Here is a 26807-nt window from a genome sequence, read left to right as displayed (position 1 = left end):
GCTCCAGGCACTGGGCAGCCAGGCGGTCCCACCTGTGTTAGCCTCTGCCTTGGTAAAAGCAGGTTCCGTTCGGAGGTTGTAAGGCCCTAACATGGGGTCAAGTCTTGTAATGCCCCCAGTGCATGATCTTAAAATACAGAGTTGCTTTTATCTATATATGAAGGCATATTGACTAAGCTCCCAGTATTACAACATGTATCGTGTAGCATATATTAGCTTTGGTGTAACATTGTGTGAACTTTATCTCAGCGAACAAGAATTCATTTCCGTATTTTACGGACTGATTGCTATAGAACTACCACCGCACTTAAATTTCTAATAAACCAATGTTTTGCCTTTTGTCAGCTCTCAGGCTCACAGATTCTTTTTGTTAAAATACTGCCTAAAATAGTTCATTAATTCAAATGTTTGTTTATTTACAAAATTACTCAACTTTATAAACATCAGTGAAATATGATCAGGATTAGGGTGAGTCATTAATGAAGGCTGATTCAAATTTTCTTGGAAGAAGCCTATAAGAAGTGATGCTATTAGAGGTACAGGGAACACTTTCTAATTCTCACTGATACAGAGGTTGGTAAGGCACCTGTGTGTATTTTAAATATATGCTGATCCCATATGTACTGGTGACAAGGTTGATTTGTTCCTCCAGAAGAAATAGCTCATGAATAACCCTAAACCATTATGTCCATACCTGTTCTTGATGTGTTTAATGAATAATTACAAAATGTTTCTGGGAGCACAGTTCTGGCACTTGGTGACATCACCATCTCCTGAGTCACTTAGGACCAAACTCGTGCTATGCTAATACCACACTGAAGCACCACAGACATCAGTTCTGACTTCGTTTTACCCACCTGTTTTGGTAAATAATCTATAGCAGTGGCTAACTGCGCTTCTCCTTTGCAAATAAGAAGTTTACCACAGTATAGTCTGCATAAAATAAGCAATGAAAAGGGATAGAATGAAAAAAAACCCCAAAACCACAGAGATTTCAGATGGAAGCTACCTACGATGTATTTCCTGTTTTTAATTGCCAGATTCATCATCTTTAAAGAAAAGAGTTTTAAGTCTTCTTCCAAATACCAATGCTGGACACATAGCATACGCGTGAATATCTGGAGTTGCAATTAAATCTTGCTTATTTTGGCAAACACTAATTTTCTGATAGTCCTTTATTGACAGATGAAGAAAGGACATTATTTTAATGCCTTTGGAATCATATATTTATTTTTAATCCTATATAGACTCAATTGCTGGGTTTTGTGATTATGTTTCCTTCCAAAGACATAACCTTTTACTCTGGCAATTACCACCAGGAAAAATGCACTGCAGAGTGCTCCATAGTACCATATTGTATCTGCCTGCCACTGAGAAACCAGCAACTTCCCTGCCACAGGACTCCTCTAATTCTGACTTTCTTCTCCTCCTGTTAGGAAACACCTCTCAGAAAAGAATCTCCTGGAAACTTACTTATTTTTGCTGTGTGGCAATTCTTTATGTAGTACGTGACACTTGGCTTCAAACTGAGCTGTCTTTTAAGGACTTTTATTCTGGTTTGCACAGGTGTTACATAGCCATTAAAAAGAAAATCACATTAGCTGGCTCTTGTGTATTGATCAAATCAGAAAAAATAATTCACAACAACTATTTATTAGACAAACTATATTACACAACTTGTAGGAAAAAGCTTATTCTCTATACTATTAACAATTGACTGTTACCTGAAGACTTAAAAAATCTGCAGTAAAGCAAAACTAGGGAATTAAAAAAAACCCCTCACAAACCTTCCTATTTGCAAACATACTGAATTTATCAAAAATTTTAACTCTAAATACATAATTTCAGAGGTTTATGTTGACCAGACAGTAACAAAGGGAGTTAATCAAATATGAATCTTCTCCAACTGTCTTGTCAAACCAGGTAATGATGTCCTGCCAGCCAAACTCAGAGGGAACATGTGAAACAAATACAAAAGTAAACAGGCCTTAAACTGCCCAAGGGAAAGTCAGCAAGATGGCAATTTCAATCATTTGGAATAATACTAAAGCAGCCTTAGGCTTCTCTCAGAATGGAAACATGTCACTGTTACTGCAATATTTCAACAAATCAGACTGCAAAAGAAAGGAACACTTATGTAATCGCAGCCGTGGAACAGCGCTTTACGCAATGGTGAGGTGGAAAATAATTAACAGGAAATACCCTTTTTGCGTGCGATTGTAAATATACCTAAATAACAAACAACGTTTCCTTAGAAATTTCGAGGAGTGAAAAAATCAAATTTAGGCACAGATTCCTTTAGTTTTGATACAGAAGGCTTTGGAACAACAAAGATAAAGTTCTATCAAATAAAACTATGAACATAATGTTCCTACAAACTTTATCAAATGTTGATAAAAGTTACATTCAGCGCTACAAACAAAGCAAAAAGTACTTCAAGAACAATTCTGCTGAAAAGTTTCATTAAGATGAACGAGTTGTCATATCATTTAACTGAGAAATCAAAAAATATTTCAAATATTTGGGGAACTTACCTAATCAGTAAACTTTCAGTAAGTGTCTAGTCATGTAGCCATCTTTTAGTCAATCATCAGAAAATCAAAGGCAAATTGGCATGACTCAACCCAAACTTTAATACCGCATGATTGTGTCGTGTAAGCTTGTTTTGTGCGAGGGCTGCTGTGGTTTTAGCAGAGAGATTAACGACCGGACCTAAGCTGGCCTCCAAACCTTGCCCTGCTGATGCCTCAAGCCCTTTGAAGTCTGACCATCATACCTGGCAAAACAACAGTGGGAACTAGGCTGGTGTCAGATCTAATCAAGTTTCCTGCCTCAGCATAGCTAACTATGGGGTACACTAATTGGCCCAATTGCGGATTATACCTTTTGCTACAGATTCAAGACAATAATTTAGTCAAATGATGGTTTTTATCTCCTTCTAATTAAGATTCCAAAGTGGGAAGAAATAGGATTAGACAGGCTAACTTCAAAATTGTGTCCTTTAAAGTGGTATGCACATAAGACAGATCTCTAATAATATTGCATATAATAATATATTGCTAGTAACTAACATGAAGATTTGGGAAAGCTTGATACGGCTACTGCACCTTTTACCATAAACGTCTAAGTTTTCCTGGAAAGGGTCGACCTCATAATTTACAAATGGAAAATGAACACTCATAAATATTCATTAAAAACCATTTTCATCCTGAATTTAAAAAAAATCCCTTTAGAATACATTTCAGTCAATCTTATTTTGATGAAGAAGATACAAGAAAAACTGAAACAGTTAAATGATTCTGCAGACTCTAAAGAGGCGGAGTCCCTCCCACAAAACTGCAATCTAATAAAACAGATTTGACATTTAAGGTTTTTTACTGATGAGGGCCAAACCATAAAGAGTTATTTAACTGGTGAGCAATCCAGAGATAAGAAAATCTGTGTCCCATGCTCTTATTTTAAACTGTAAAAAAAGAATGGTCTAGTGATGAAAATCCTTTTTGGAGAAGTTTTATCATAAATCAGAGGTTGTATATTTCTAACTTTTCTTATGTTTTTATGCTTCTTATGATTTTAAAGTGGCATTTCAAGTAGAGGTCAGTATTTTTACCCTAAATTGTATATATAACTAAGCAGAAGCTTTCCAAAAACTGTAACGTACTCAAAATATATTTTCATTTCACATTTAAGCTACATACTAAAGAAGTCATAAACTTAGTTGTACTTTGTATAAATCACACTGTTGCTTGTAACGCACACTGTTGTGCTGCTTTATGTTTTTACCACCAGAACCAAACCTGACTGCTGACTCATCACATTCTAACTGCAGAAACCCATTCTAGAAGACTGTATTCACATCCCTTCTTAATTCAATTTTCCCTTGCTCCCATTTTCTTATTGACCTCATTGCTGTAGTCTGCCTAGCTGTAGTCTGCCTCCCCTAACAGTATGAGGAAGAAAAACATATGTATTATGGATCAGTGAAATGTGTACAGGAAGATCACAGTAGGACAGTGATATAACATGTTCAAAAAGGGCTAGTTTGTGTCAGTTCAGCTTATAGAAAGCATATCTCTAACCAAACCTGAAGTTATTCAAAAGGGGCTGCAGCTCAGCAATGAAGGGAGAAGTTGTACAAGTGGGTCATCTACGCATGTCTAGGGCAACAGGTTGTTTCAAGAGTTCCACTACACCCCTGTTCCCAACGCTTCTGCCCTATGGCTAATTCAATTCTTTTTACAGAGCCTCCTGCTAAGGTTTTTTTTTTTTGCTTCCAATTTACATTACAAATTAGAATCCCAAATTCAGATGACTGAAAAAATTATATTCTGAGTCAGGATTCACAGTGAGGAAAAAAAAACCCAAATATGTTAATTCATAGCTATAATAAATGAGAATTTACTGTGCTGTGAAACGAGGGTGCACGCTTCTTTGCACTTCTGAAAACAGTAAGAACGTTTGTATTTTAAAACCAAACACAGACTATTAAGGTTTTTGTTTCTAATGTACTGCTCAAAAGCAGTCGTTAAAATGGTTTAATACCTCACAATGCCTGGTTTCACTAACCGCATTCTCTGGAAAGTGAGAAACATTATAAAGGAATGTCTTTAGGAAAAAAGCCCTCCTTTACGTATTTGCCTTTAAGTGGCTTCTGAAGAGGATACCTCTAGTTGAGAAACTTCTAGCACTCATGCAGAGATGACCTGCATGAAGAACTGGCTGCCTGATTAACTATTAACTACTCTCAATAGGATTAGATAATTAAAGACATTGATGACCATTAATTAGGAGGAGGGCACCTTAATTTGTCACTTGATAGGGCCCTTTCAATGATTTATAGGTTAGGGCTACTTGCAATTGTGAAGGGGAGGAGGCAGTGAAGAGAGAGAACCCTTAAGTTACCTTATCAAGTGGCCAGCTAAAAAGGGCAGAGGGTCAAATAAGGGCCAAAGTGGTCACTTAAGGGTGAAGTCCCAAACACCAAAGCAGTGCCAAGCCACATTGACCATCATTTGGTGATGGAGTAAAAAATATGCTAATTTATTGGTGGCAATTCTCTCTTTTTATGGTTTCAAGCAGTTAAGACAAGTGGTCTGCTTAAGAGCTTTTCATTTGAAAAGAGATTAAACAAAATGGTTTGTCAGGGATGCTTGGCTGTTTTATGTCTTTGTTAAAAAAAATTTGCCCAGACTGTACCGATGACTATCACATCACCCCGAAAGCCATCTTCCATCTCTAAGCATTACTTGGTTAATAAATACATCAGCTCTAATTGCTTAATAGTGCTATGTTCATTTGCTCTTTAGCAAGATTAAAATGAAATACATCTTTTGTATTACTGCCTTCTATCAGGACTGTCTGCATAAAGGTCACAGAAAAAAGTTTAAATTTAGTAGGAAATTTACTTAAGGACATTAGTGTAAATGATACTGTGTTTAAAATGACATAAAAGAGCGAAAGGTGATTTCAGTAATGCAAAGAAAATGGTTTCTGAATGCTGATAAGGACACTTATCCCTCATACCACACACAATTTTAGGCAGCATTATACATTAAAATCCCTCTACTGGGGTAATAACATGTAGCTACTTTCCCACCCACTAACACAAGTAAGAGCAAGTCATTAACATTTAATTAAATATGCTCCTGACATCCTCAGGAACATGTCACGCTTTGTTATTGAAGGTTGTGGCCTACTTTCTATGTACATTTTAAACCAAAATAAACTATTTATAACGGACCAATTTGGTGCAGCAAATGAGACATTTTTAATCAGGAGGCATATTACAATATTTTATAAAACCATTCTGAACAGCAAAACCAGAACGAAATGAATTTACAACATCTGATGCATATTTTATGTATTTCACAAAACGAAACATAAGAGATGGGATTAGCTCCACCTTTTGGGTTCTAAATAGTGAAACAAAACTGTTTCTCTTACCTCAATGGTGAACAGCTTCCTTTTTAATCTAAAAGCAAGGTCCTTCGTGTCTGACACATCACAGATCAAGCTATTAAGCCGAGGAATCTGCTGTACGTGAACCAAACCTTGTGGAAAGAAAGAGTAAAGGAGGGAAAAAAATTAAGAAAATGCTGTCATCCAGATGCATAAATTAGAGTCTTACAGCAGAATTCTGTATATTTACACACACTCATCCTCCCCTTTTTAAACTGGCGCTTACTACCAGGAGCAATGAAGCAAACGGTGCGATTATACTCAAGTAATCAAGCAGAATAAGATAAACAGAGATCCTTGTGCGAGGAAAACTAATTGCACTTTGGTACAGAAGTACAGATGTAAAGAGGGATCTTAATACTTGTCAAAACTACAGCCGGTTTGTGTGTGATTTTCTCTTGTATTTACAGTAAGCAAATATGGCTATCACCTTGCATGCTGCCCACGGCACCACTGAGTGATCTTTATTTTATTAAATGCACCAGTAAGCAGCCAGCAAAACAAGGCTTATGGGTTACTGATAACCACTGAAGCTCTAATGAGAAGTACTTCATTTTGCGCCCTGAAAACGACTTTAAAAAAGTTCCTGGAAAATGCTGGTTTAGATCATGCTTTTCGATAAATTTTAACCCCCATGCCATCCTAGGAGAAATACGTTTTCTTCATGCAGGAAGCTTATATAGCTGTTCAGATGTTTTTAACAGTACTAGGTGCACTGCAAGCTCTGCATTCTGTCAGCTGCAACTCAAGCTGATTTTTTCTGACAAGGACGCTGGATGGTTTTTGTGCAGCCTAATATAGTTTCTGAACAACCTAAGGGTGATTTTCTACATCTGAAAACCAGGAAAATTCTACAGGGCTTCTCAATTACTGGCCTATTTTTGCTATTCATAAAGCCAGCATCTAAATGGAAATACTGAACATTTAGAAAAGACATCTTACTTGAAAACGGCAGCTGTGAGAAAACCCCCAAACACTAAACCCCTAATTTAAAATAAGGCAAGTATTTTTTCGGGGTTTTCTTTATTTTTTTTAAAAGGAAGAATAAGGGAAGAAAGTTTCCTAAAACTGAAATACTTTAAAAAGCATAATTTTTATGGGTACTAATTACAAAAATTCTCAATAATATTACAAAAATATTTTTACGCTTTGAAACCTTCTATCCCTGCCTCCAGTCCGGTGACATATAAGAATTATTTGTTTGGCTTTTGAGTTCAAAATCTAATTATTATATACAGGGACAGCAGGTATAACACAGGGTTGCTTATATACAGTATTCTAAAAATTTTACTTAATGATCATCTATATAATTCTTTTGTTATTTTGTTGACTTTTCAACCATTTAAATTTGCAGGCAGCTTAATAAAATTATTAATGCAGGATTCATTAAATAATGCAATAATTTAATCAAACTTCTCCTGAGTAATGTCAAAATCTTCCATCATCTGCAGTAAACACATCATCTTAAAATATATTCTTAAGCAAAAAGAATCCACAAAGTTAAAACCGTTAAAAAATACCTACTTTTAGAATGTTAAATTAAGGTGGCCTAAAAATCAAAAGCTACGTATATTGGCCTATAATTTTTATTACATAGTACAAAAATGATTTATTATACATTTTTACAGGAAACCAGGAAGTAACTGCTAAAACACACATTGTCTTAAAGGATCTCTTCAGTACTGAGAAAAGGAGTATCGAATTGACAGAATTATGTTAGCATAAACAAATGCCACATCACGATTATACAGTTGGAAAAATAATTAGGCAAATTATTCTAGCTTTTGTTCATGGTTTCTTTTTCATTCACCTTTCTTCAGATAATGAAATGTGCACTATTTTCATAGCCAAAAAGATTTTTCTCTGATTTATTAATTACAGCCTGCATACACACAGTGGTGTCTCAACACCATCTTTGCTTCTTTTTCTACACATTCTGCTATGGAAAACACTGCCACATACTCACATGTTTACAGCAGGTTTCGGATAAGCAGTTTACTTTCAACTAAAGGTTTCCATGGAACTACAGTAGTATCACAATAATAATAGCTGTAATTTATGCACACTCAGAGCACCGCTCCAGATTAGCTAAAACTGTTTGTTATTCACTGCTTTGGCTATGCATAACTTCTAATCTAATCTTTTAAAATTTAAATAGTTCTGCTGCAACTGCTAACAAAATCTTTGGGAAACAAAATGCAAGATTAAACACCATTACACATTTTGAAGATAAATCACTTGAAAGGCTACATGACTTTTTACCAAAATTAGTTTCATATTTTACATGCCACACATATCCATATTCATTTCCTTAAATACATGTGCCGTAACTTAAAGCTGAAAAATAGAACATTATTTTTAGATAACGTTTATATAGCATATCATTTAGCAGTTTATTCACCTTAATATAATATATGTTTTTCCATGTTCTCTATTTAAAACTTGGCAGATCAAAAGTATTGATTTCATGACAAGTTCAGCTCACTGGTCAGATGATTGCCAAGCCTCCTCTGCATGTGAATTCCCCAAAGCCTGCCTGTTGAGATGTACATCTGATTGAGCCATGCCTCAGTAATACGGCTTGACAACATGCAAGGAGTTGCCATGTTTCCTTTGCAGCCTTAATGCACTTTACTGAAAATTTTCCTAACTCAAGACTGGTTAGCAAGGAGAAACATTTAAGGGGTATATTCTAAAATGAAATCAAATGCTACTTTATAGCAGATACCCAATTGGAGGGTAAGCCGCTAAGTGCCCTAGAAACACTCAGGGCAGACTTTCTGCGTTGCTAAAGATGGAACTTACCGTGGTAATCCTTGTATAACGGATTGGTTTCTCTCTCAGAGCCAATAAATGATTCAAGACCAACTACCATATCTGACAAGTTTGTTACACGTTCCATAATTGCTTTATTCTGTAAGACATGGAAACAAAATACACATCCTGAGATGAAAAAGGTAATTAATGTTCATAGAGTAAGCCTTGGTCTTCTCAATGACAAACTGTGGGGAAAAAAATAGGTCATCAATACTTAGAAATTACGTTAGAGGGCTTTTTTCATTTAAAAAAAAAGACTTGAAATTTCTCTCTAAAGAAAACATGTATTTGACAAGGAGAAACCATAAAAGGGCTAACTCAGCACTAAATTAATATTTTCCTAATCTTCATACCATAAGCATGTGCTCACATCAGAGATATTTACAAGCTACGTGGCAGGTAAGCACCTCTTGTTGACTTCTACTATGAGTCAGATGCCCAGCTTTTGTTTGTGTTCTGAAAATCTTGGGTTTTAATACACTTAGGCATATAACCTCTAATATTTGGAGCAAGCACAACCCACGTGATTATTCGTTTTGGTCATCAGTCAAACAACATGGAAAACCAAAGCATTTTCTCTAGTATTTTTCTTTCTAAAAGTTCCTCTCTACGCAATGTATGAATCTAAACCTTCCAGTTGCATTACCATTTCTCAATATGTTTGTGATTTATAAGTGATGCCCTATGTCTTGTGCAACAATGTACTGTCGTGTGCCTTAAATAAGCTGTTTTCCGCAGAGTTTTCTTTTATATAGCAGAAAGCAACATTCAAAGGTCACAACAGAGATCTTCAGAGGTAACTCAGGGTAACATGTTCTTAAATGCTTCGACGATGTCAGTATTTAATGAGCAAAAAAAAAAAGGAGACAAATCTGTGCTAAAAAGCAAAATATTTCTTTAAGATAAGTAGTAGTTATCTTAAAGCTGCCTGGACAGCTGGTATGCTCTTGTTCTTGATGGCTGTAGGTGCTATACCCATCACACTTTCAGGGGTATCAAGATCAATCACCTCAAAATACCCATTGCAAGTATGAAGAATTAGCTCAGTAACTCCAAATTGTAGTTTTGTATTTTTTATTAATTTTAAAGCATTTTGTACATTCTGCACTTCTTTCATAAACTACATGACCGACGCTTATTATGAAAGGTCAATTTAAATACTGATAAACTATTTGATAATAACAATTTATAAAGTAATTAGGAGAAGGGAAACATCCCTAGATATGTTAGAAAAGTCTATGCATTGTACTGACATACAGGTTTATTAAAATGGTGACCAATACACCAACTGCTTTCAGGAACACACGTTTCAATAACAGCGTATTTCCTAGCCACGTAGAAGCCTACGAAGCAGACGTGAAAGGTGAACATTTCCTACTCCCATCAAATAATAATAATCTGAATTCTGTTTTTTGACCGCTACATAAAGTAACTTGTGGCCTGTCCTGCACAGCCCAATCTGCTCAGGTTACAAGACCTAAATCCACTGATCCCATGGTACCTTTACACCCCCTCCCTTCCCCACCTTATGGGCCAGATGGCATTAAATCCTGGGGACTGGTCTCTTTTCAAAGCCGCTACTTGTGCACAGGCCAAAATGATCTATCCCTATGGAATCAGGGAACTTCAATTTTACCTACAAAGTCTAATGATGGATAATTATAAAATAGTGTTATACTACAGAATTTCCTTTCTAAGGAATAACTTAAATGATCTGAGCTAAAAGAACACTCCCGACACATCAATCCCCAAACTTTGTTATTATATCCACCCCTGAAACATTAAAGCTGACTTGCAAAGTATTTCCTCTTCTAGGAAGAGAGAGACAGTATACTGTATTTTAATGGAAACTTTTGGTCACATTGTTCTACAGAGGCAATCACAGAAAGATCATATAAATATAAATATGAAGTAGCCAGTGACCTCTATAAATCCACAGACCTGAAATTACTGTATTTTGCCAGTTCTTCAGCAGGCTGCTGGATGTTATTTGTATAAGCAAGAAACACAAAATTGTTACATAAATAAACAAACAAACACTGATGATTTCTGGAAGCTAACCTAAACTCTTGGTATAGGAAAAATATTCTATCATTCAAGAAAATGTTTGCTGTCCATTTTTTTTGCTTGCTGGTTGTGATAACAATGGGTTACAAAAACTGTGGATAGAAAGATGCTCAACCATCAGCAAGGTATCCTCATCATTAACAGTCCTGCATATCATAAGAATAGCATCCTTCCTATTTGGTCTTAATTCTGGAAAGATTAAAGTGAGGGATAGCAATTCAATATTTGCCTAATGATGCATACTTCAATATGTTGGTTTCAGCTCTTCTTCTGAACAGGTTTGCTTTCTTAAATCGTAGTCTTTTTGCCCATGTTGATTTTGTTTTTGTTTTTAAAGTGTGTCAAAATATTCTCCTGGCTTAATGCAGTGTATCTTGGGAAATATTTTGCACAGTGAATTGCCACACCAAATAAACATTTGCTTATGTGGCATTGTTGCCATAGATCTGTATCTATCATGTATTTTCTAGTTTGCAGTGTTCAGCACATTAATGTCCAATCAAAGCTGACGTCAGCACACAGATAGTTGTGATGTATGGCATACTGACATAAACACACAAATCATGTTGCCCCATCTGGGCCTGAAAATTTAACAGAGCTCCAGATCTTCCTCCAGCCCCATACAAATCTACCTCCTGCTTCTGGCACAAACTTGGCAGCTCTGGAGGTGAGCCAGGACATGGTTAGGAGGGAAGCCAGGAATGGGGAGATTCAGGGAAAGAGTTTGTTGGCAGCTAGAAGAGGTATTGTTTTAAATTACACTAAAAAATAAAAAAAACCCAACCCAGTCCTGGAAAGTTTTCAGTTGTGCTAGGTGTACTGCAGTTTTTCTAAATTAGTTAGTTCAGCCAAAATGTAATTATTCTAACAACATGGTAGCAACCCTGTTGTGCAGGCTGGGCTGGGCATCCATTCTATATCTTACTTTGTGCTCACTGTTTTTGACAGACATTTTCTTTTAAGCGCAAACTTGCAATATTTGGGCTCAACCAAAGTGTACTTTCAAAACAACGTCTCAAGAAAATCCATGTAGCTAGTTGGATATGTAAATGGGAACCATACATACGCTTTTAACCAGCTTTTGGGAAGGGCAACTATCAAAAAAGATTGCTTTGTCCTACTAATTTACTTGCAGAATCTACACAGCTTTGAGTAATTATTTGTGCATAAAAATACTTATTTACAAATAAAACTGTTAAAAAAGTATAATCTTCTGTGTCTGAGTATAAAGCATGGTATTCTACCAACACAAATATATGTATAGCCTGTATGCTCAAACTTACATACTGAAATTAATACTGGGTGTTTCTACTGGATTAGGTTCTTAATGTACCACAATTTTATCATTACTACTATTAATCAAATCAATCTTGGTTCATCTGGATTCCGTATGAGGAAAAATCTGTCTTTTCAACTCTGCTCTAATTTCTAGTTCTCCTCCGATTTCCTGTCAAATTTTTTCTAACACCCAGGGATATGTCCTCCCATTTGTATTTTGTCAGTTTCTAAAGAAATTTAAAACCTCACAAAATTTACATAATAAAAATGTTTAAATTCTCTGTCCTTGCGCTGCATTAAGTAAAGAAAAGTCAAAGAATGGAAAATTTTCTTAGAATGGCTTCAACTTTTCTACATAGTACATACAAACAATCTCAACATTTAAAAGGAGAACAAGAGACATGTTAAAAGATCTACAATGAGATCCAACTAGCATCTGTATAAATACATTAAGCTTTTGAATCACATGGGCTTTCTATAATTGCATTTGTATTCTGATCAATACATTAACATAATTTTAACACTGATTTATATATAGACTTGAAAATAAGGTATTTTAAGACTATGTCTCTTTTCAAAGAGACATTAGGCCTATATTTTGGTAGAGGGCTATATTTGTACCTTTACATTCCGATAATCTAATCCCATCACTGATTTTATTTTAAAACATATAACTAAGAGTTAATACAAACAAGTGCTAGCACTGAGACAAAACCCAGGTTAAATGGTGAGTTGCATATGTTCCGTATGACAGCACAGAATTTAGATGAATTCAGATACTCTCCCCAAGTCTAGGTAAAACTCTAATTGTAGGCAACAATTTGTGTTGTTACCAACAGGTGAGTCCCGTAATCCTGACACTTCATTTGAAAGAAGGTCTCAATAACAAACAGCAAGCAAGCAAGTCCATGCAATGTAATATGAACCTTATGAACTTAAAAGCAAATTTTGGTGCGTGAATTTTCAAAAAAAAGTTCAAAAATTGGTTGTGCCATTTTTTGTTTCTGTTACATTCTGTCATAAAGCTGAAGTAAGCTTAGTACTACAACACAGGCAGCCACATTGGACTATAATGAAACACCGTCTGGATATTCAATAGATGAAATAATTCCTGGTATTTTCTTAGAGATTATCACACAATGATGTGGTAATGACTTCACAATATACAAATATTTACCACTTGTCATTACTACTTAATCTCCAAAGGATTTTAAAGTGAAAAGATAAATTATTAATGTTAAGAAACATGGCTTAAATATTTATCACCATTTGTTAATAATTACTGCTCAGAATTACCCATACACTCTATTTTGGTAAAAGAAGGTAGGTATTAGGCCCTTGCACTAGTTTTATAGAGAGATACAGTTTGTCTACTTCTTCATTATTCACGAATCCTGAAAATAAAAGATTAATAACTGTTCTGCCAAAAAGCATTATATCAGTAATTAACAAAGACTGTAAAGTATAAAATTCTATACTTATTTTGACTCCAAGTTGATTAGCACTGTTCTCAGTGCTTGCACATACCAAATCTACTAACTGAACTTTGAATTTTGGCTCTAAAATGAATGTACATTCAGACCACTGGAATATAAGATAAGCAACAGTACATGAACAAATTTTGGTATGTAGAAATCTGTATCACTATCACAAGAAAACTGAATACAAGCGTGATGTCTTTGCTGGAAGACATATATCCTGGAAATACACTTCAAGGATTTTCTACAAACTACAATGCCTTCAGTGATGAGAAATCCACATTTAGGGATTCTGACTGATTAGGCATCTTCTTTTACCTTTGAAGAACCTTACTGACTATAATAGAACTTAAGTAAAAATATCTGTTCGTATGGCTGAAATCACAGAGACATCAATTTTGGTTGATTTCTTTATACGTACACCGTATTACATTAACTAATTTCAAGCAATGAATAGTATCTTTGAATAATTTTATACAAGTTACAGAAGCAAAGAAAGGACATGTAGCGAAGACACAAGCAGGTAATTAGATGCAATGTACTTGTAAAAATGGGAAGGGAGTAACAAAGCATCTGTTGGCCAATATGTTACACAATGTATTAATTCCAGATTTTGGTTGTTCCCTTAAAGTTGCTTTTAATAATGTTTTTCATGATAGTCTATATAAACTCAAGAGTCTTTCAACTGTGAAACTAGTCAGAACCACTATTTTTGTTTCTTAGAATCTCGAAACGTTTGAGCCATGGTTTCCTTAACTTATGCCTAAAAAACTATCATTGCTATGGGAACTCTGCCATGTTATTATCAAATATATCAGATGAAGGCGAACGACACAGTATCCAATTACAAAATTCTGGATAAATTTTCAGGAAAAATAATCAGCCAGGAAATAAAAACTAAATATCACACACTAAAGGAAAAATCTTTGGATCTTCACTGAAGATGGATGGCCTGGACTTGTCTATTACTTGAACTATAAAAGAATCTAATGCCAGCAAACCTTGGCACCCTACAAAATAAAAAGTATGTCTGTTTTGCCATTGGAGGGAAGACCTGAAGGCCAACAGTGAAATGAGTGATGACTCAATACAGATAAAACAAGCAAGTCAATAACAGTTGCTGCTGAGGCCTACAAAAACGAAAGTGAGAACAAAGACTATGTAGTCTAAATCAAACTGTCCATCTGTTGATCTCCAAGTCCTTTACAAAAGACAGGCAAGTGCTGCATTCCTCATTTACAAGTCATGTAACAAGCACAAAGATGTCATGTGCGTTGTCCAAAGTCACAAGCCAGTCAACAGTGAGCTGGGAACCGAACTCAGCCTTTCGTTGAAGCCCTGTCTACCCCCCTCTATTTGAGGCTTGGTTTAGGAAGTTGCATCTATGGCTTTGGGGTACCAGGAAAATATTTGGTGGTATCAAGAAGATGATGTGGGAGTCAAAGCCCAGAAAGCTGGGTGCTGAAAATCCTGTCATTATCTGGCTGAAAGACGTGACAGATGTACAGGGTATTAAAGGGTGACTCTTTTTGAGCTGAATCCCTCTTCAGTGCTTTTCTCTTCTGACTATTTCCTTAGCATTCAGTAGCTGAAAGCACAGGCTGCATGTGCCTATGAACGGTTCTGGGATGCATCTACCTGCGCAGTGGATAGGTGAAATAAGCCAGATTGAGCCCTTCTCCAGTGACAGGTGAGGAGCTGGGAAGAAATTAGTACAAGATCTGGGCTGAGATGAGCCCAGTGTCTCCCCTGAACACTATCTGGTCCTTATTAATGAGATTGTCTTATTGTTATAAAAGCATATATATAGAAAACTGTATGTTATTATTTGTCTTTAATTATCACAAAAATGAAATGACCATTTGAACAGAATTGTTTACGAAATTAAACTCATAAAATATTCAATGCTACAAGTTGGACGTAGTGCAGTATAAAATACAGTTGCAAAAGTAGACTGACAGAATGAAAGTCATATTACAAACAAGCCATAACAAAAATGCTGAAATTAATGTATTTGAGACCATCTAAAATCCTATGACTCCATTGGGAATTATTCATTATAAGAAAAAGGTTTAGGAGTTCCTTTTGTTGCCATTTTGCCTGAAGAAAATGACATTGCAGTTTGCTTACCAATTCAGAAAGGCTAACTCTTGCTGCAACTTTAATTCTTTAAACAGTGAATCGCATTTTATGCACAGGTAACCAAAAAGATCCTCCACTATTATTTCAATTAACAGTACACAAATATCAAAAGGAACATCTAACTGATGTTGGTAATCAAGTGGCAAGATTCTGAAATATAAAATCATTTAAAAAACTAATCCCTTATTCAGTATAAAATTATAGGCTGTCATCAGGAGCAGGCTGGCAAAGGCAGGTCCAGATGGGAAACTGGCTGGGCAATAAGAAGAGGTAGGGTGGAAATGATGGGTAGGCTGGAAACGATGGGAACCTAAGGAAAGACATGACTGCTCCCTCTGCTGGCAAGGTTCTCACCTGCTTTAATTTTTAACTAATGAGTAGGCATTTCTTTAATTATTTAGGATCTAGCCAATAAATAATGCAGAATGTTCCTTCCTCAGTCTGTTGCTGTGTGTTTGCACAATTTTGAACTTATGGTGCCCTATTTCACTAGAATAATTTGCCACAGAATTAAGGCTCAGATGGCTATCTAATGGTAGAGTTACTGGCTTTATATTTTAATTGTTCATAAAATGAACGGCAAGATTAAGCTATTTAACCTTCAAAATATTCTATTTTACAGTATATGCACATTTTGTATTTAATTTACGTATTTCACAATAATATGATAAACTGCTCATATCGTACTATAACAAGAGCCCTTTTACGTAGCAATAAGATACTATAAAATGAAACATTCTGCAACACAAACATACTAAATCACAAGTCATACCAAAAAAGTGCCCTTCTTCTATGAGTAAAATGCATGACCAGAGAATTCAGTGATAATGTTTGTATTAAAACTTAATTAAAAGATGAAGATAAGCCATTCATTACTTGATTTGTGATATAAATTAATAGCTGCAGTAAGAACATTTAGAAAAAATCTGTTCTAGGATTTTGGCCTACAACCAGAAGCTCCCAGAACAGGAGGGATCAGCTTTTTTTGCCCACTGTTCTCATCTGAATCCTGGCTGAAAAGCTACTCCAGCTCCCAGCTTTCCAGAAGGCTCCATCCCAGGAATCCTCGCCTGCCATTTGGTTTGCTGATTTTAATCTCACAGGACTTTCTTACAGTGGCTCCACTATGCTGAACTGGCACTTGCTCCTAGAAGTGAGTTATTATTAAACTTGTAGGTCAATTGTGGCACTAACAACTCTTTGGAAGCTTTCAGCCACGGTGTACAATTTGCTGGTCTAATTAAATATTAATTCTAAGTGTTACATTCTGTGGCTAAGAGCTTTTATTTTCCATCATCAGTCTGGAAGAGAAAGAGGTTACAAGGCTAATTTAATCTTTTTTTTTTCCCTAGCATTAAAGCTTAACTACACAGGCACAAAAACATCATTAAAGATGCAGTATTCCTTTTTATTATGATTATATTGTAATTAATAGAGCAGGTCTAAACAAAAAGACATAAAATTAGATTCTGAAATATCAAGGTTTTTAAACAACACCAGAAGTTCATATAAAAATATTTCTAAGCAAACAATGCACAGAAATTCAATATTCAGTTATTTGAAAATCATTTAAGATAGGAAATACATATTCAATAGTTTAAATATAAAATAGTTTTACACAAAATTATTGTTCTTTGTTTTGAAATGTAAGAGACAACAGATAAACCCCATCTTTAATGCTAGATTCACAGGGCACTTTTTTCAAGAACTTGTACTTCTACTCATGTGAAAAAAATAGTTTTGCTTCAGAAAAACAATACTACCATCCATTTTCTAAGAGAATTAGTTGCTTAAAGCAGATAACTACTTTGTCCTGCATTATTTAAAGTCACTCTTCTAATCTTTACTTATCAGTGTCCAAATGGGCTCAATACATGAGCCTCTTCCCTTCTGCTTCCATAACAGTTGTGTCCATGTCTGGACACTGGGCATTATATTAACTACTTAGTCCAGTAGCCAAAAGATTCCATATGCTTGAACAGATGACTATCTCCATACTGTGATGGGATATTTAACTGTTTAGGTCTAATATTGCAGTTGAAAGATTTAGTTCTAAATCTCACCTAATTTTTTAAAGTTTTCATAGGTGTATTTTCAGATTATATACATAAAATGTAAAATAAAATCGCAATGTTGCATATACTAATTAACTTTTAAAGTTTAACATATTCATATTGGAAAAGTCATTTTTTTGATTAAAAGACTGTTGACGAAATGGTGATAAGGATGCGTATATAGTGTCCTAAAAAGTAAAATTTATTAAAATGAGAAGGCTGTTTTAGGCATGCAATTTTAACATACAACGTGACTGTTCATCATTATATAGTTAAGTCAGTTAAAAGACAATTAACATGTGGGTACAAAAACATGCTTCAGATGTATATTGTATGTGTTTTTGAAATGGGTAGTTGTTACCAAATCAGAAATGGTAGAGGTAGAATACAGCCTGTTGGCAACCATAAACTTATTTTATTAAACAACAAAATATTTCTATTTCTTCTGCAACTTTATTATAGCAAATACTATCAACAATAATAGAAATTGAAAGCAAAATTACTTACTGTCCCACAATTTAAATTTTGAATTGTATACTTCTCTGAGCTTCCTACTTGATCATAATTTGAAAGGTGCTTTTATAAATGTCTAGAATATCCAAACCAGAATATTCATATCTGAAAACTATGTGGATAACCCAAGAATACCTGTCATAAAATCATGACTCTCAATATTTTTTTGTATGACTGTTAAACTGTGTTTCTCACGTACAACAAAAAGCAACACGCAACATTAAAAAGCAAGTAAAAAAACCCCCAATATAGAAAAATATAAAGACCATTTCATCTTCACAGTTTCTATTTTGCAGAGAATTTCGAAAGCTCGCTTAACTATGATATAGAAACTACATGACATTTGATCTCAATACAAATTCGTGTGCAGCGGCTATCTCATCAAATACATTTATTTGAAGGTTATTCAGCATTTTACACTTGTGAACTCTCAGAAGTTAAGAGTTCTAAGGCAGGCAATCACTCTTAGCTCTTGTCATAGGAATAAAGATTTCAAACTGTGAGAAATTCACAAGCTATAGGAGTTCACATCTTATAATCCTATATTAGCAATGGATTCTAAAGCACTCTATTGCTTGACTTCGAGTTTAGCTGCTAAATTACTCAGTGTGAACACAAAAGGCTATGGATGTGAAAAGGTTTGTTTCTGAATTTTTCTACACTGAACTACATACAGGGACTTATGCACTTCAGTGAATTCAAAGCATCAAAACATTAATATTGTAGGAAATTAATTTTTTAACATACTGGATGAAATAATGAAAATACCTTGCTAAAGAGAACTTCAGACTCTGAGGACAGGTTCTGTAACAAGACTTATTCATACTGACTTTTCATTAGTCAATTAATTTCCCTTGGTACATGCTGACTAATATGGTTGTTAGTCCTTACCAGTAATAGAGCTTCAAGTTCAAAATAAAGGATGGCTTTAATAAAAGTATTACACTTTCTCCCAGTGAAAATAATAACCTACTCAAAAAAATATTACTTAAGTGATACAAAATTGGGAAGAACAGGAACAGAATTATGAACACTACTTAGCATTTTGGGGGAAAGATGTTTTTGGATTTACCAGTGATTTCTAGTAATTAAAGAAAAAGAAGAAAATACAATAGGAAAATATTTTAAATTCTAATTTAGGTCTTTTGCAAGTATAAAATAGTGACATTAAAGTCCTCTAAGTCACACTCTGTAGCACAAAAAGTTTTTTTTTTTTCAAATTAGGTACTAAAATGCACAGATTATCAACATAAAAAACAGTCTTTCCTATTTTTTATAATATTCCTTAAATTTGGAAAGTGTAACAACAAGTGAAATTCCTCTTCAGTCTGCCCTCCTTGATCAATGCTAGATTTTAAAAATGGAAGTAATTTTACCTTTTCAAATGCACCATCTGATTTCATAGACACAATACATTTTCAAGAAGCAGTAGAAAGACTTGAAAAATAACCTTCCATCAACTATTTTAATCATACTCGTAAGTATCTCAATATTTATTACCTGACAGACAGTGTAAGATAAGAGTATGTTCAATCGGTAGAAAATATCAATCAAGTAAAACTTGTCACACATCATCTGAATAAAATTCATAATTGGATAAGTTTTTAGTGTCATTTTCTTGAAAACCTCTTCCAGAATAATGTATTCCTATTTTTGTGGTTGAGAAAAGAGAATTTTCGTTTTTCTTCATGCGCTGTTTGCACTAGAAGTTTCATCAATAAAACACAAAGAATCTAGTGTTCTTTAGTGGACTACAATTTCTTTACATTATTCTGAAAAAACTGTACACAGCCAGATTTTTTGTCTTTTACAAAAATATAGTCTTACAGAAGACTGTGAAGACATTCAGTGTCCCATCAAACTGGGTGAATGAGCATCATCTTTGGATAAATGCAATTCAAAGTTATTAAATCCAAGACAATGAATATCTGGAATAATGAAAGAGCCACATTGGTGGATGTGTACCACAGAGGGAGAAGCATCAAGAAAAATCCACTGTTTAATGTTCAGTAGTCATCAAAGAGACAAAGCAGGCATTAGAATGTAGGAAAAGTGAACAAACAATAATAGCTTTATTGTATTATGTTACTGTAACAAAGTAAAATATGATTAAAAGAAAAGTGACTGTTTAAAAACAGATTAAGGAGGCAGCATGAGAAAAAATACAAAACTATCAGAATATAGAAAAGATAAAATAGGGAGCATCATCTTACTGTCTCATCAGCCAAAACCAAAGATACAATTTATTAGAAGTAACGCCAAATTAAACTTTCTGAAAAAGAAAGAAACCAGGTAGATTTAATTTGTGGAACTCCCTGTCACAGTACAACATGCAAAGTATTTGGCAAAATATATAAAAGAAACCAATCTCAAATTATATATATATATATATATACACATTCCATATATATACCTTATTCATATACTACATATAAAAAAATGTAACTAGTCTGGGTTGGAAAGACATCGTCCCTGTTAAAAACAGTACTACCAATTGTGAGTTTTATTTCTTCTTCACTGGAGCAACTAGTACTGAGGGCTGATATAGACAAGATATGGCATGAATCATCACTAAAAATCTATTTTTTCAAGACAAAGCAGGTAAAAATGAATCTATTTTTCTGTATATGTTACGCAGACAAAACCTTGATTAAAATGTGATTTTGAACTTATATTTACCTTCATGGAAATTATTCATGTGAAGAATTTACTTGCAGACCACCTAATTAATACAGTTGGGAGGCAAAAGATAACATAGAAAATACAGAAACAGTAGTTCAGGGAATAAATGTGGAATTTACTACATCTTCAGAAAAATAGCACGCATTTTCTATGCCTTCAGTGTACTGACTTTAAGATTCAACAGAGAAAGCATATGCTAGAACTTACTCTGATCAAATTAAATACATATACAGAAATGCACTTGGAAAAAAAAAATCCCTCTCTCTTATTCTTTTGGAAAGAAAAGATATTTTCTTTACTTTTTTAATCCAGAAAGAAACCTCAGCAACAGAATGGTGAGTAGCTGGGTTGTGAGAATGTGAGCAGCTGCTGTTATTATAACTAAAGGTCTGTCTACGGCTTGAGCCTGAGAGACCACATGTTCGGCTGTCCTCTCATCTTGCCATCCTCACCAATTAACTATTAACATGGAGGGCTGTACACATGCTCTCAGGGGCTCTTTAACAGGCTTCTTGGAGAGTGGAACAACTACACAGCAGGGCTCTGGGAACTGAGTAATGTGGGGTATAAGGAACCCTCAGCAGCTTTGCTCCTCCTAATGACAGTTTTCTCCAGAGTTTAGTGCTTAAAGAAGGATACATGAAGTTTAACAATTCAAAAAAAAATTAATGCTCTCATTTGTTTAAGGCTGCTATGCAAAGATTCTGGAAATAATGTTTCTTTTTTATTCAGAATATTCTAGCACTTACTGTAAAACAATTCTGTTAAAATTAAAAAATCAGCTATTTAAAAAATGAGATATAATTTCAAACCTAACTCCATGGGAATTGATTTATATGGAATTTATAAACACAAAACCTAAATCAACTTCCCAGATAAGCTTGCAACAAACAAAAAACTTCGTCCTTCAGTTTGTGTCTTAGAGACCTTTCTGGACTTGTCTAAAATATGATTGTACCTTTCATTGACATAATATATAAAAAAGAATACAATGAAACTGATTGTGTGTCCCAATTATGGACAGGTAATTCTAATGAGTAAAAAGAAGGATGCTAGTTTCACATCCACAAATTCTATTCGTTGCATTAAATTTTACTGTCAATCTTTTTGAAGGCAAACTGCCATCTAATATTTAAAAGAAGCTAAGTAAGTAGATGGAGGCTTGCACTGCAAGAGGAATATTCATAGACTTTTGATTGCAATGGTAAAACCAGAAAATTAAATTTCTTTCTTTATTTTTGAAGCAGTAAGTGCATCAGGTATCTAGATAAATAAAACTTGCAGGTATTCAAACACCTTTACAAAATGCAATACATAAGTGAGAGTCATGTACTTACCTAAGATAGGATTTATCTAGTGATAAACTCATCTACTGTGAAAATATTTTGCATACTATGAGGTTTTATCCACTACTTTTTTACTATAGTCAAATCAAATTAATATCTAAAATTATAGGTTCATTGTTCATTGTGAATAATAATTTTGCTTTTGTAAGTTACATTACCACTTGCAGAAAAAAAGACTATGTATGTTTTTCCTTTTGCTAAAATAGTTCATTTCCAGAAGATACATTTAAGTCTCCATATACTCTCAGGAAAGGTGCTGTTAGCAGCTTCTGATATTGCAGCTGGGATAATTACTCTGATACCGTAACCAGTTTGCTCCCGGTCCCAATACAAGGGGGTATTAGAATTAAAGTATAAAACCGTATCTTTCAATTCCTGGCTTTAAAAACAACATCACACATCATCATAATGAGTATGACAGATGAACACAGTGGACTGAAATGTCTTGTATTGAAACTAAACAGCATTCTGATAGCAGTGGAAAAGTGTGTAGGGATGTTGTAAAAAAAAAAAAAAACCTAAGGAAGAGATTACTAGCAGGATTCTCTTTGCTTTTTTACAGTTTCTGAAATTTTGATAGTTTTTCAAAAAAGACTAAGACCCATATAAGGCAAAACTGTATCTAAGATGGTTTTATGCGTAGGTCTTTGTAGATTTTGCAGCACGACTGTCCCGTGAAAGTATAGAAACACTAACAGTGAAGTTATGTTTTATCTTTGCCCTTTGAGAAAAAAAAAGTTTTCAAAATGTCCAAAATTGCATTTATTTTCTTACCACAAACTTTAGATTTTTGCTAACTAACTGATGTGTCAGCTATGAAATATAGCAAAGACAGTATTCCTACCTGGATAAGGTGAGCGGGCACTGTGATGATGCAGGCTGACAAAGATTTTCTGAGAAGGCCACGGAGAACATACAGGAATTTTGTAAGGCTATGAATATGTTCAGGAGTATCACTGCTACAAATGTCATCACCCCACAACATGGAACCCAGACTCTGAATTCCTATCCGCAAAATATTCTTTAGTTTCTTCTGTTGAAAAAAAAGAAAAAAAAGCCACTTGTTATTTTTTAAACATTAGGAGGAAAATGTCATGTAATGTATTAAAAAAATACAATTTATAGAATTCATATCCATAATAATGACATAGTTTACGTAATCATAGCTTAATCTCAGGTGATCTCATAAAAATTACAAACGGAAGGGCATTTTTTTCACTGACTAGATATCAAGCTATGCCAGATAAGCAAGTACAAGTGTAAGAGACAGCACGGAAATACTGAAAACTACTAACCTGTATTTTTTAACCAGCTAAATGTAAGTATATTCTGACACAAAATCCAACAATACTATGATTTTTCATGTCCTTTCTCTCCACCATCACTGCCTTAAAACATGTGCAAACGACCAGCTCTAAACTGGTCTGCTGGAGGGGCCTGACAGTAATCAAACACAACTTTTCCCTCTATTTTCAACTTTCCGCTGTGCTACTCTCATAACCTGACTATGCTGATTGTTAGCTTCAGTTTCACTTTTTCTGCTACTTCTAAATGAGCAAGGTCGGTGGCCTACCTCACCAACGCATGGCCCTTTCACTCTTGTAGAAGTTGCTAAGGATCACCTACACTCCTGCCAACTCCTCCCAACTAATGAAGGAAGGTTTACCCACAACTAGGGAGAAACAGAGGCTGATGGAGACATCAGTAGATTGTCTCTTAAGGACTACACCTTTCTGAAAGTCCTTGACATGAGTGTTTCTGGATCTGCTTTAGTTAGCTACTGGCTACTAGAATCTAAGCTGTTTTGACATGTAAAATGCTAAGCAGCCTCATGTGTTACCTACCTAAAGACTGTTTGCTGCCCTGCAGTACGCTGGCAGAAAAGCATCCAACAGAGGCAGTGGCTAAGATAAAGCCCCTTTTCTGAAGGAGCAGATTATGAAGCCGGAGTTGCAATTTGTTTACATAAAGTCAAATGTCATGTCTCATGATGACAAATCTCATTTCTGCTTATTTGATGTGACCTTTCCTGGTGATCTTTGAGAAGGATTTTAGGTATATTTGCTATTAACAGCTGAGAGAGAGACAATAAGCACCCTTGTTGAAAGACTTCCTGTACAAGGTGATCGAAGATACATTCCTAGAGTTCAGGGTTCATACTTAAAGGCCAGCTTTTTTTTTTTTTTTTTAATTTTTTATATATATATATATATATAAAAAACACTAGTTTAGATAAATAAAAGCTTCCAGGTACTTTTCATTACAGCAAAGTGCTTTGATAAACTGTAGATATTCATTTCCACCAGCTGGAATGAACAGTAACTATCAAGCACAAAACATTGCACAGCTGCTCTGGAAATCCAGAGGAAAGGTTTTGACAAGACAAGAGGCTACTCTTATAAAGACTTCCTTCTCCATATTGGGTAGACAGAGCCTGAGTTGTGAAACACAGTTAGTACCACATGGCTCTGCATTTATCCAACTCTCATGGCTTAGACAGTGAGCTAATCTGCCAATTCACTTACAAGCTTTGTGAAAGCGATATATGTTTTGCAGCCTTTTAGGCTTTACTTCTGTAAAGTTAACTTCTTACACTACTATGAAGATAAGGATAATAGCACAGGATAATACGATGCAATCTGACTTCTATGTATGATATTCGTTAGGCTCAGATGTTCAGAGTTTTAAAAAGAATAGGAAAAATAGAAGCTAGTCTAATATTCTTTAGTGACTTCTAATAAGTGCAGACTCATGCTTTTCTTGATGTGTGTTTAAGCAATAATACAAAATCAGACACTTAAGAAAACTATTTTATCCAGATATAATGGATACTGGCCATGCAGAGAAAGTGTTCTGGTATTTCAGCATTTCAGAGCAAACATACATAAAACTTACAGAAACTTTTTTAATGGGAAATATATTTTTTTCTTATGAAGAACACCCATAAGAACAAGATACAAACAGAGAAAAACTGTATCAGAGTATCAGTTCTCTTATTGGATAAAGGATTACAGATGCTTGTTTCACAACATTAAATCATAAGAGTTGTAAAAGATAAAGATATTAAAACACCAGATAATATCAGATGTATTTATTTTGGCCAGTAACAGAATTTCTACGAGAATAATTCTGTCAGGCCCACAAGGCCCTGACAAATGGCTTATTCTATAACTGTAATAGAAGAAAAGCATAAGTCTAATATTATATAACAACAAGCTTGCAGTAAAGAGTAGGATAACATTTTTTTAGATATACCACTAGATCTTTTATACTCTCACTAGTTCGGAAGTTTGGATTTTTATTTTTTACCCTTTTCCTGTAATTTTTGTAACAATGTTTGCTTTGGCAGCAAAAACCCAGCTCCAAGCAAACAAAAGCCCAATCCCCCCCAACTTTATTACCCTGAAAGTCAGCCAACTTGAGCTCCGAAGTATATCAAAGAATGTTAAGGAAATATAGTTGCCTATGGAAGTGCTGTTATCAAACATGAAACCCCCCAAATATTCTGAAACAAACAAGTGCTATTCTGTATGACTTAAAACCATGTTCAGTTTATAAAGGATTTATACTTAATGATCATCAGCAAATAGTTACTAGGAGGTTTTAGAAAGGATGTAAAACTGATGCTCGTATTTCTAGGTTGTAGGTCATTCAGACCCTCAATTTCTGGATAGATCTTGGCAAAAATGTTCCAGTTGGTGTGAACAAACAGGTAATTTGTTTGGTGAACTTCAGCCAAACTTTTCTGTAGCCTAATACCTCAAACAGGAATTATTGTCCTAAGGCCCACAAATTCATGCAGGGCAGTCAAGAAATATTAGTCTATGATGGTCATCAGCAGATGGTTCTATAAAACTAATGTTAATTAACCATACTACATCCTAGAGATGCCTGACCTCTATCAGAGGTCTACTAAACTTCTAATGGTAGTTTTCACTGATTTTCCTAACCATGTCAAACCTCTGTCAGCTGGGGTGAGTCGCATTCTGCTCACTTTTCTCCAGATTCCTCTTCAAATGGTGAAAAGGAGTAGTAAGTCTAAGTATCATTGGCATATTGATGTTAAAGTAGCCAAAAATATCTGAAAGTTTTACCAGTCAGGTTAAACTTTTTGACTCCAGATCCAACAAGCCTCCATAGTCTAGAAATTTTGGAAGGGTTATACTTCACAGTACAAAAAATGAAGCATTAACGGCATCAGCTTCTGTTATTCACAGACAATGATTAACGGATCTACTTAAAGTCAGTAAGTAAATCTCTTGAAAGTTCAGCATCTCCCTGCTACATTTTGGCCCTTGCAGTTTTCTCCGAACTTCATGAAAGCCACTGCCAATAGCACTCACCCAAAGGGGAGAGGATTATTTGGAGGGGAAGAGCATACATGCACAAACTTCTCAGAAGATTGTATTATTATTATTATATACAGGAAAGGACACAAGTCCAGAGGAATACAGGCTGGTCCTTACTCTACT

General features: G+C 34.8%; 1 protein-coding gene across 1 annotated transcript in view; it reads right to left on the bottom strand.

Moving 5' to 3' along the window:
• The window catches only part of ELP4 (elongator acetyltransferase complex subunit 4), a 155996-nt gene that overhangs the window by 78083 nt on the left and 51106 nt on the right, over nucleotides 1-26807 (bottom strand). The window contains exons 7-9 of the mRNA XM_010563905.1: nucleotides 23180-23368; nucleotides 8764-8872; nucleotides 5944-6050 (exon numbers count right to left, since the gene is read on the bottom strand). Of these exons, the coding sequence (XP_010562207.1) occupies nucleotides 5944-6050; nucleotides 8764-8872; nucleotides 23180-23368 (405 nt within the window). The remainder of the gene's footprint in view (nucleotides 1-5943; nucleotides 6051-8763; nucleotides 8873-23179; nucleotides 23369-26807) is intronic.

Source organism: Haliaeetus leucocephalus, unplaced genomic scaffold (genome assembly GCF_000737465.1).
Source record: "Haliaeetus leucocephalus isolate CR32 unplaced genomic scaffold, Haliaeetus_leucocephalus-4.0 Scaffold173, whole genome shotgun sequence".
Taxonomy (NCBI): domain Eukaryota; kingdom Metazoa; phylum Chordata; class Aves; order Accipitriformes; family Accipitridae; genus Haliaeetus; species Haliaeetus leucocephalus.
The sequence above is the reverse complement of the archived record's forward strand: the minus strand, read 5'-3'. Positions and strand labels throughout refer to the sequence as shown.